The following is a 12,430-nucleotide window of genomic DNA, read 5'->3' as shown; positions in this document are numbered from 1 at the left end:
GGTTTTATAATGACCGTTAATAAGTTGAAAGAGGAACTTTAGTCGTGATACACGGTTTCTTTGCGTTAATGGTGGCAGGTTTGCTTTCATTAGTAGTTCGGTAACTGATGTACGTCCAAAGCTATTATATATGAAGCGAACTGCTTTTCTTTGCACCATTTCCATCTTGGTGATGTTAGTCTTGGTGAAAGGGTCCCAAATCCATCCATCCATCCATCCATCCTAGAGTTGTGTTCGGTTTGGCATACGATCAACTAAAAATGCTCGCGATTTCCAGTGTAACCTTCCACTAAATGCTTGCGTATAACGTACGTAAGCACTCATACACTATACTAAAAGTCTCTATAAAAATCCTCGGCAAAAATTTTGTTTCCAACAAAACACCGAAGTCCACAACGATGCCAGCAACATTGGCCTCTGCGCCGTACTCGTCCAACACCAACATGGCGTGGAAAGTGTCATCGTGTATGCAAGCCACATGCTCCCACGCTGAAACTAACTATTCGACTAAGGAAAAGAAATGCCTCGCGGTTGTGTGGGCAACCATGAAATTTCGTCCTTACCTCTACGGCCGCCTGTTCAAAATGGTTACCGACCACTATTCTTTGTTCTGGGTGGCCAATCTTTGCGACCCATCAGGGTGCCTAGCCTGATGCAGCCTCCCCTCCGCCTCCAAGAATTTGACTACACTATTGTGCATAAATCTGGCCAGACGCACGAAGGCGCTGACGCACTCTCGCACGCACCCGTCGGGTTAGCCAATGAAAGCATGGAGGATGAGAGTGGTTTTCTTGGAGATGTCAGCGACTTAAAGTTAATGACCCGACAGCAAGCTGACCCAGACCTCCGACCTGTCACTGATTATCTGGACGGCCCAGCTTCTGACTTACCTCGACAATTTTCTACGAACCTGCCGGCCTTCTGCCTCTGGAACGGCATTTTGTTTAAGAAAAATTTCTGCACTGTTGACCGAGCGCACCTCCTTGTCGTGCCGGCAGACCTCCGCCCCGATATCCTTTATGCTTACTATGATGAGCCTACCTCTGGCCACTTGGGCTTTGCATGCACACTTGTATGCTGCGCCAGGCATATTACTGGCCCACACTTTCTGACGCCATCCAAGGTTACGTCAGAGGTTGCCACGAGTGCCAACGTCGTAAGGCGCCCCGCCCCGCCCCCTCTCCAGCCCGCCGGTTTGCTCCACCCTATAGAACCGCCTCAGACGCCGTTTGACCAAGCCGGCATCAATCTCCCGGGCCCATTTTCTGTGTCACCGGCTGGTCACAAATGAATTATAGTCGCGACCGACTATTTAACAAGGTATGCAAAAACTAAGGCAGTGCAGCGTGGCACGTCATCTGAGATCGCCCAGTTTTTTATGCAGCAAATCGTGTTGCATCATGGCCCACCATCCCACGAAATCAATGATCGAGGCACGGCACTTACGGCACAGCTCATGCGCGACGTTTTGAGTTCAGTCACACAAGCCATTGCAAAACCACTGCCTATCACCCACAGACGAACGGGCTCGCAGAGAGACTCAAAAGAACAATTGTCGACATGATCGCAATGTACATAGACTTGCAGCAAAAACCTGGGATGAGATTCTCCTGTACGTCACATATGCCTACAACACGGCCACCCAAGAGACGACCCGCTTTAAATCATTTCTTCTGGTCTACGGACGGACGTTCAGACGATGTTGGATGCCATGTTTGCATGCTGCACTGACCACCGCTCACGCCAGATGCCGAGCAGTTCGCTCAGCGTGCCGAGGAAGCACAGCAACTGGCCCGTATATACATTCAGCGCCAGTAGGGCATGGATGCGCGCCGCTACAGCCTCCGTAATCGGTACGTCACATACTATCCCGGTGACCAAGTTTGGGTGCGGACACCGGTACGCCGCCCAGGCATGTCTGAAAAACTGATGTGCCGTTACTTTGGACGATACAGAGTTTCGCACCGTGTCACAGAAGTGACCTACGAAGTTCTTCCGCTCTGAGGTCATGCACGTATAGTCCGTATGAAACCATACTTCACGCGGTAATGTCCAGTACACTCTGCGTTCGTCTAGTTGTCGGGTGGGACACCTTCGCCCACCTCCCTTGTCCATTCTGTTCTCGTGCTGATCTTTTTGTTTCCATTCCATCGCTCGTGATCCAGCCCCAATTTTATAGTTTTGATTTTGGGAGGGGGAGTAATGCCACCTGGTGTCCTCAGATGGTACATGAAAGTGATGACGTAGTGTATCGCGCTGGCTAGCTGCTGAATTCTGTCTGTCAGTGACCTGTCGCCCTGTCTTCCGTGAAAATATTGTGCATACATCTTCGAGCCACAGCACAAATCACGGCCTGCTTTGAGAGCTTCTTTGCCTAAACAGCACACTCGCACGAACATTTTACCGCAGCCTCAGGCAGCGTGTCACAGCACAACACAAGGCTAGAGCAACCGTCGAATCATCTCCCGGGTGGCCATGTTGGATTATCAGTGGCGCCCCTTATAGGCCGTGAAACTTGGGAATAGAAGGCAGCCTTTCTGATAGTATGGCTGTTTTGTCTTTTCCGGCGCAAACGTGAAGCAGACCGAGCCAGCTGGTGGGCCGACCAGCCTGGATCCCGTCGGCTGCAGTCATAAAAATGAGCTTAAGACGGTTTTTGACGTAAATCATAAACGTTGGTATAGAGAAATGTGAACAATATATCTTTTTGAGGATCGTTGATCAATACCGAGTTGCTAGTAGAAGTAACAACTGTGATACGAGCAAATTTATTGCCAGAACCGCCTCGCAGCTGCCGCTGGCCCGCCGTTGCTGTCCAGCTCGCCTGACACCCGCAGCTGTCCGCTAGCTCCGCTGCCAAAAGCGTCGCGGAAATTGACCATATCGTTAGTTTATTGTGAGATTACGCTGTTGACAGCAAAGCGATACTAAGAGTGTACCTTTTATTGTAGTGTAGGTGACTTCCAAAGCGGCGTCCCCTGCGCCTTCGATGCAAAAGAAGCTATAGGCCTAGCGACGACAAGGGCAGCCAGGCAGCAGCAGGCAGCGCAATTCGTCAGACGGCACGACCGCGGGGGCGGCGTCATTGCCGAAAACTTGCTACTTGGGCAGGCATGCTTTGTCACTGCTCAAACATCAGGCGGTCTTTCTGATAATATTGCTACTATGTCTTTTCTGGTGCGAACTTCAACACCAAGCCAAGCAGTGGTCGGTCACTGCTGCGCGGTGGCAAAGCGTACACTTTCAGCTTGGGCTAAGTGGTGCATCGATGCTTGCAACTCTGAGTGTCCTTGCTTGCAGTGGGGTTGCAGTTTACAAGTTGAGACCGATGCAGTACGTCGGCCAAGTTTTCGTACATGTGTCACCTTGTTTACTACCGTCACGAGTGTCACTTCAGGTGTGCACTTCTGAAGGCAGCAAATATATCTGTCCTCCGTAGCGTCTTGGGTGTAGTATTAGGTTCTCAGTATGGAGGTGCAAATTCGAGTCCACGTGTTTGAGCATTTTTTTGCTTTTTTTAATTTTTAGCCTTAAATAATCTCTCCCTTGTTTACCTGTGAGCGACTGGGTTTATTTTTCGCGCCATGGCTTTCTGACGCAGTAATCAGTGCCGCTCAGTGCTGGGCAGCACTCAATCTAGGTTGACAATCACAACTGTTAAGGAGTTTGCTTTACTTTATAGGGATTTATGACAAAAGAAGAGTGAGAACGAGAAAGGGCCAAGTCAGCACATCGTCTCGCTAGTGTGACATAAGAGTTGGCAGACCATAGGATAACTGCCGCCTTGTGGGAAACCTGGTGCCGACGCCGACACTCGGCCGAATGTTTTCACCGGCGCAATGTGACATAGAGCCAGACATCACGAAGACACGGTTTTGGCAGACTGAATCGGCCGACTCTTGGCCTAGTGTGACAGGCCCTTAAAACAACAACAGACGATAAGCAAAAGAATCCGACGCACGGCCGGTCTCGAGGGGAGCGCGCACGCACCCTAGACTGGCCGTGGGCGAAAGAGACCGGAGAGACGCTGCCGATGCTGCTGCTGGGGCGCTGCGTACGACAACCGGAAGTCGCAAACCGAATGTCAGTGGATGACGTATTCATGACGGGGCCCAGTGCCAGAGCTGTTTTCTTTATTTTTTTTTCTGGTGCCCCACATGTATGAGTTGAGGGGGAGAGGAGGAGCATAATTTTTAATCGTCTATATCTTCGTTGTTATTGATGCTAGCTCAGAAATTCTTGTGCTGGGGTGATGACTCATGGAATGCCTATCTCTCGTCTGCTTTAGGTAACCTCAATTAATTTACTACATAGTTCCTTTAACATTTTTCTATATTTTTGTAATACGATGTCTATCCATTGGCTCCGGGGCCTCCTCCTGGTTTTGTCATTGGGCAATGCAGACACGAGCGTACGCATGCCATTGTAACTCGCTATGCAAAGAACAACATTTTCACAAAGTTTGTTCCTCCTTGCAGCAGAGCCTGTCAGACGGCCTTTCCTTGCAAGCAAGTCAGTTTTTCATCAACTCACAGGTCCTCCAGCAGGGGCCGGGGCAGCAATGGCTCGGGTGACGGCTCCAGGTCGGGGCAGAGCACGTGCAGCCGCCACTCCTCCTGCTCTGCCGCTGGGGGTTGCTGCTCCTCGCACGAGGAGGAACCACAGCAAGGTACCAGCCTCAACAAAGAAAAAAGATAACGTGTCTCAAGTCGCACACTGTCCACTGACAGGCCAAAGCTTCCAGTCCAACTGTCCAACTCTTTCAGATACCAACCATTTCTTGTTTTCTTCAGAAAAACAATTTCCAATCTACTCTGCAGGCCTCAAGAAGCAAATTAGTCAGGTTTGCAGCATAAAATCCAAGTAACTTTTTACCACCCTGTAAAAAATTTCATAGTGTCATAATGGTTGTAAATCCAGGTTTGTCTAATGAGTAACTGGGGGGACATAATGAATAAACAGCGCTGAAGAGAGCTAAAGAGCGTAAACACGACGAGTGCTTACTCACAACTAACGTTTATAGAGGAAAACACAGAATATATCCAAGCCAAGCAGCACCAAAGCCCCACAATCATCAAAAACCAAAAAACCATGTCATGACAACACATACCCTGTTCAAGAAATCTAACCTCATTGTCTGTTAAAGCAATGGAAGGGTCACTGACACATTCTGCCCCTAATCGCGTGATATGTCTGGCCTCAATTATTTCCCGTTTGATCCTTGCCGGATGGGCATCCAAAATTATTGTTGTGAAAGAAAAGGATGGCAGCCTTTACACCCCTTACAATGCGTAAACAGATCTGACCCCCTACCAATCTCTAGTATTCCCAAAACAGAACATTGATACACCTGGCAGTTTGACCCACATACACTTTGTCACAAGATAACGGGATTCTGTACATCACACCCACTTTACAAGGAACATAAGCATACTCATGCTTCACCCAACAAGTGTTTCTTTCCCGAACCTTTTTCGCTGCTACATATTTTCGACTAATTATTTGGTGCCGAGAAGACCACACTAACACCATACCCTCTGGCCACATTTTTCAAATTATGTGACAAGCTATGTATATACGGCAGAACCACAGGTCTTTTAGCTTCTCTCTGTCCAACCCACTCCTGCTCCCACAAAATTGCGCATGACTGTTTTACTTTTTTGAGCAACTTGTCACGCGTTCTTATTATGATGCGACTGGGAAACCCTGCGTTCGCTAGCCTTGCTGCTTGTTCTTGGAAGCTACAACGCATGCTATGAAAGCATGATTTTGACAGGACTGACCCCAGGCTGGGCACAGAGATGCCATCTTTTACATGTAAGGTGTGTAAGGGCTGCCATCCTTCTCTTTCACAGAGTTATTTTAGATGCCCATCCAGCAAAGATCAACTCGGAAATCATTGAGGACAGACATATTATGCAATTAGGGAAAGAATGTGTCGGTGACCCTTCCATTGGTTTAACAGAGGTTAGATTTCTTGAACAGGGCTTGGTTAGGAAGTTGTCATGACATGGTTTTTTGGTTTTTGACGATTGTGTGGTTTTGGCGCTGCTTGGCTTGGATATATTCTGTGTTGTCCTCAATAAACGTTAGCTACGAGTCAGCGCTCGTCCTGTTCACTCTTCGTCCTCGTCTTTGGCGCTGTTTATTCATTATTATGTCATCAAACCAACTAGCCCAGATGTTTCTTATATATTGCAGTATATTCCTTTAACTGCAGGGATCAGGGGATAACATATCTATTTTGTTTTTTGAGCATGCACTTGACCCTAGCAACACGTTGTGACAAAATCTGTCCATGCAAGGACTTTAAAGGACATGGCACTGAGAAATGCCATTCAAATGTGCTCACCAGCCAACACGAAATAACACTCCCAGTTTCAATCTGAATTACAGTCGAGGCAGGATGTATTAAATTATTGTTTATATCAAACGTCCCCTCTTTGAACCCTTTTCACAAGCGGAGACGAATCAGCTGTGCACAGCCTTGGGCAGCAACTGGCAGTGCTGGCGCTGTGAAACCACGTTACAAGGTGAATGTGAGGTGTGTTTCAGGGTGGCCTTTTGTTTCTTGATCCACTCCACATAGCTGTTATGCGGTGAAGCCAACCTAACTAAGCCCTCCTTCGCCTGGCATGCTTCGCTGCCAAAGGTGCTGCTGAAACCAACCCTTACTTGGTTTTAATGATATTATTGTATTTTTAGTACAACATCCTATGATAGGCAGTGGCTAGTTCCAAAGTTTCTTCCACTGCAGATTCAAATGTGAAGCAGATTAAGCGTAGAAACGCCAAGCAAGCGGTGCACTGTCACCAGGCCGGCGGGTACCTGCCAGAACACGTGAGTATTCTTGCTTCCTGGCTAGCTTTTCCGTTGCCATTTTTTATCTATCGAATTATTGACATAGCCAACTATTTCACTATCCCCTTCGAATTCAATACAGAGTTAAACCTCGCTTTAACAAACTCGGTAAAATCAGAAGCTTACTTCGTAATACTTAAATTTCGCTAGATTGATATTCGTCTTCCAGCATGCTAAGAATCTGCCAAAAATGTGCCACGGATAGCTCATAGAAAAACCATTATTTGCGATTAAAGTGGTCCTTCACTGCTGCCCTTTCTTCGCCAGTAGCAACAGCGTTACACGTCTTGCTTATGTTATGAGCTCGCGAGCCCACGTCGTCGGTGACGGGGACAGCACACCCATCTGGAGTTTTGGTTTTGCTGTCAATTAGCATTCTCTTGTTAGTGCCACGAGTGCACTGCTGACATAACGACACATTCTGCCGTTACCACCACTGTGACCTCGTGGTCGTTGGCGACGGCCTAGCGGCGGGCTGCAGTGAGAGCTGCAGGCCGTGACTTGGCAGGCTGCCAAAGCTGCGCACAAATTCGTGGCAGCCTCGCCTGTACTACCCCAGATGGCTGGCGGTGCGCTAGTCACTATGATTGTCGTCCTATTTGCATCTGGCTATGCACGCTGTATGTGAAAGCCGGGCGGCGCCCATGTAACGTACCTACTCCAGTCAACCACTCGCGCCAGCAATACAACTTTTCCTCAGGTTCGTTTCCTGCAACTGAGGAGTCTCGTTACATCGAAAGTGCAGCAAAACCTACTTTGTTATATTGAGGCTAAAAAGGCATGGTGTTCTATGGATGCAAAGTTATGAAAACAGGAATACTTCGTTACATCAAGGATTTCATTACATTGAAGTTTGTTACACGAAGGTTTAACTGTATCCGGTAGTCTGAAACAAAGAAATCACAGCTAGCCGCACCTCCTCTTCCAGAAAAAAGCTGTGCACTACAGTGTGCACATCCTTCACTGGAGGAATCAGGAGCAAAAGCATAAATATTCTGTGGCACACAATTACCTGCTGCACATTGGAAAGTTGAAAAATGACAGCACAGGTTTGTAATCTTTCAGTCCTCTTCACACGCATCTGCACCAGGCACGGCACACGAGCAGGTTCACTTACCTACAAGATTACCTAAGCATCACACAGCAATGCGCTGGCTAAGATAAAGTCAGAAGAAACAATGCGCACAGCAAAATCAAGATCAATGCAGTACAATCTCCATGGTATGACCACGGGTAATATAAATTTGTAAAATTTCCTGGCCAGGGTGCATTCAAGTCTCAGGTTTATTTTTTGAATAACTACAGATTTGAGACACAAAATTCATCAGTACAGAAAGGGATCCCAAAGTAAAAACTGGCAGGGGGACACTGCAAGCTTTGATAGCATATAAGTATGGAAGGTGATTAATACCATGAAAAAAATATGCTCACATTATAGGATACAATGAGTAAACAATATCGATCAAGTTTGTTCAATATTAGGGAAAAAAAATTCCAAGGACAATTATGATACTCCCTAATGCGAAATCTGAGTGCAGCTCTGTAGGTGTTTTGATATTGCGATACATTGAGGTAAAGAATTTGAGAGATATATGTACATATATGTACAGTTACAAAGCCCTCTTTATTTTCCACATTAACTCGCTCTTCAAATAATCTGCTTCGGCACTGCGAACCCTTGGGTCCTTTTGATAGCAGCGATGAGCTTGTGGTTCAGTGGTGCGAACGGCAGCGTCCTCTCGGCTGCGACGCTTAGCCGCTGCTTCAATGGCGTCAGTGGCTCTGAGCCTCTGCTCGGGCAGCTTGTTTATCAGCAGCGGCAGATAAAACATCTCCACTGGTTGTGTCACTCAATCTTCAGAAAGAGCTGGCTGAGACTACAAAAAGCGGGCTGAGACTATTTTGTATTGTATTTAGGGTATGTCTCTACTATGATGCGGAAGACGCTACTATGGATGAATCACCATGCGGCATTCACCTGCGACTGCTACGTAATTAATAATCAAACTTTTCTGCGATACCATTTCGGTTGCAACAGCTGAACAATGGCTATGATGTCAAAGTGTGGTTATATGTTAAATGAGGCATTGAAAGACTCTGATATAATTGCTGCTTCATTGTGTTAATTGACTACAGTGCTGAAATCAGCCTTCCTCAAGAGCCGGAATGATAACGAATGCAGGAGCAGCAATTATTATATGTACACGATTGTAAGTCAACTTATTTTTCAAAATTTGAAAATCCGAAGTGGGGGTCAACTTACAATCGAAACGAAAACATGGCGTTATAACTAAAGGCAAGACAAATAAGATATCGGGCATGCTGCAGCATGGTTGCATTTTTGTCGTGCGGCTCCGTCGCATTACTCTTGGTGCTGTCCTTGAATAGCTGCTATCGATAAGCAGCAAACTGGCACCCCACATTCCCCATATGTGGCTGCAGACTGCGGCTGCTGATAAGCGGCGGCGGCCGATAGCGCAATTGCGTTCTACGGGAAGCTCAAGCATCCAACACTTTTATTTTTACTTTCAAATGCACGCTCGGCGCTCAAGGGAACGTTGATAGTTGATGGAAGGGCCGCTGTTCCAATCGAGGCAGCGCCCCCACGCCATTCACGCGTAATTTCTCTTTAACTCTGACGCATTTGACTACTGCTGGCCCGATATTCCACGAGAAGCTCAAGCGTCCAACACGTTCTATTTTAGGGGGGCAAGGGGGGCGCTTGCCCCCCTAACATTTCTCCAGAGGGGGCAGCGCCCCCCACCTCAAGTCTCCAATTTCTTTCACTCAGATCAGATTCCTGACAAATGCTTCAACTTTAGGACGTTATAAATGTAAAGCACAGTGGGTCTGAGCTCGTTGGCTTCATAGCCAGCCTTAAAACGTTCAATTTCAGTAGCCTAAACCAACCATGTCCCAAAGAAATTGTTAATTGATGGTGCTCTCTTCATGAGCACGATTACTAGCATTGAAACAGTATGAACAAGATTTTTAATGCAGATCATTCCTCATGTAGAAAGCTGCCCATTTCAATTTAAGTTTTTTATGCATTACAAATACACTCCTGAACAGTGAACTATGAACATATAAACAAAAGGTAAATAAAATTTAATAAGCATTTGAATAAAACATGGAATAAACAAACAAAGAACAAAAAACTCGAAGACCTGCCCCCCCACTCGAAAAAATTTTCTGGACTCTGTTCTTTGGCTCTGACCCATTTGACTACTGCCGGCCCGATAACGCAATCGCGTTCTACAGAAAGCTCACGTGTTCAACGCGTTTTCTTTTTACTTTCAAATGCGCGCTCGGCGCTCAAGGAAGCGTTGATAGTTGATGGAAGAGCCACTGTTCCAATCGAGGCGGCAACCCCACTCAGAATGGCAGCGGTGTCGGGGAGCGTCAGTAGCCAACGGAAGAGCCGACGCTATTCACGCGTAGTTTCTCTGGCTTCTCTTTGGCTCGGACACATTTGACTAACTGCCAGCCGCGTTTCACAAGTTTTAATGTAGTGCTTCGTCAGTAGTCATTTGTGCTCCGTAAGCGAACGGCACTTGTTCACGACTACATTCAAGATGGCTGTCATTCTTTACGCCGAAGAAACAAAAAACTGCGGGCCACAAGTTCGACGTTCGCCACGGGTGATACAGGTGTGGCTGCTGCAGCAAAGAAAATTTTCAGCTGTTCAACTCGATGTCGTGATGTGGCTGTTTGCAAAGTGCGGGATTTCGCTGGACGACGACGTTAGAACGACGTGCTCTGGGACTGCAGCAGCGATCACGACGGCAGCGCTAGTGAGGCAGATGGCGCAAGTGTCGACGAGTAGCCCACTGACTTATCACATTTTCGTTTTGGGATGTGCCCACGGGCACGGCCGCTCGCAGCAGCCAATAGCGGCTGGCGATAAATGGCGGCCGCTGGATAATGCTATCGGGTTCAACTATTCAAGGCCAAGCTTAAACAACCTCGAAGTTGTTTTTTTTTTTCAGAAATGTGATTTGGGGGGGCCGACTTGCATTTGAGTCGACTTACAATCATGTAAACACGGTTATCAGTACCTCTTGCAGGGCTAGTTGGTGTAACATTGTGTAAAAAGAGCGCTAATTTTTACACAAACCACACAGAAAGACCACACAGGACGGGCGCTGACTCCAACTATGCTCATTAAACTCCAACTATGCTTATTAAACTCCAACTGAGCTCACTAAACATAGCTGGAGTCAGCGCCCGTCCTGTCTGGTCTTTCTGTGCAGTTTGTATAAAAATTAGCGCTGTTTTTACTTTTGTTACACAAATACAGTTACATTGCAGCTTTTTCATGCCTCATGTTACCTATAACCACACTTCGATATCACAGTCCTCATAAGCAGTTAAAACCTAATACAAAACAGCACGAAAAATAAATTAGACTATAAATTATTTAGCGTTCATGGGAGAATACCATGTGGTAATCCATGTATAATAATGCCTTATGCATCATTCCAAAGAAGAGAACACGCACACAAAAGTTAGATGTCTATATTCCTTTAAATAAGCAGACGGTTTATACTAGGAAGACAACGCTGTGAGTGGCGTGGCCAACACAGAGAGTCCACTGCATGCAGCATATTTCGCAGCACCGCCCTCCAATGAAGCACAGCATGGCACGACTGTGAGGAGGCAACGTGTGGGTGTGCGTATTACCACTACTTGTGACTACGTGGGGGGGTGGGGGTGGGGGGTTACACTCCTCTTCTGCCACCCTTTTGCGGCGGCACTGCTTGGAGCGGGGGTGAGGGGAATGGGATCGGGCGGAGGGCATTTCGAAAGTGATGCATGCAGTGGCTGTCGGCGCCAGTACTGCAGATCCAGGATATCCAGTGTCCCAGCATGGTTCCTGAAGTTACACATGCCGCCACAGGCAGACCTCCCCTCCCTATGAGCGAGCAGTGGTACTCTCGTTCGCTCGGTTACGCCAACACAGCTCAACCCACAAATGCATGTTTAAAAGCTGAGCTCTAAAAAGGCATTTTAAAACAAGGTGCAAAAGAGAACACTAGTGTTGCATTCTCTGCCCTGCCCGACTATGCCGAAGCTGCCGGAGAACCGTGAAGTCAAGCACCCGCCATGTACTTCGATTAACACTCTTTATTCCCAGTTCGTGATAGGTATATGTTGTAACGGGATAGAGCATCCGGCAGACAGCCTGCAACCGTCCAAGTGCCCTGCATCGACGAAGAGGAGGTGCAGGGAGCGAGCACGAGAGAGAGAGAGCGATAAAGAATCACCGCGGCCGGTCGTGTTTCTCCTGGTCTCTTGCATCCTCCTGTGGATTTATCTGGACGGACCCGCCGTCCCGCTACATATTTTGGTGGCAGCGGTGGGATGGTGTTCACCCGAGCCCGGAAACAGGATACTGGCGCGGCCGAGGACCATGGGCCACCACCGGCTGATGCGGCACAAAGCGCGGCGGACGGCGCTGCTGATCTCGGGCGTTCGGGCGGCCTGCCCCTTTCCCCGACGCTGGGGGCCGTCTTCGAGCGCTTCGGGTGGTGTTTGGACCACCTGGATGCTGTATCAGGCGCAAGCA

At 47.8% G+C, this 12,430-nt stretch overlaps 1 protein-coding gene across 1 annotated transcript in view; it reads right to left on the bottom strand.

Annotated features, from left to right (window-relative positions):
* LOC144122164 (uncharacterized) overlaps nt 1-12,430 on the bottom strand; it is a 115,077-nt gene that overhangs the window by 10,681 nt on the left and 91,966 nt on the right. The window contains exon 5 of the mRNA XM_077655739.1: nt 4,534-4,677. Within this exon, the coding sequence (XP_077511865.1) occupies nt 4,534-4,677 (144 nt within the window). The remainder of the gene's footprint in view (nt 1-4,533; nt 4,678-12,430) is intronic.

Source organism: Amblyomma americanum, chromosome 2, assembly GCF_052857255.1.
Source record: "Amblyomma americanum isolate KBUSLIRL-KWMA chromosome 2, ASM5285725v1, whole genome shotgun sequence".
NCBI lineage: Eukaryota > Metazoa > Arthropoda > Arachnida > Ixodida > Ixodidae > Amblyomma > Amblyomma americanum.
This window is presented reverse-complemented; position numbering and strand designations above follow the sequence as displayed.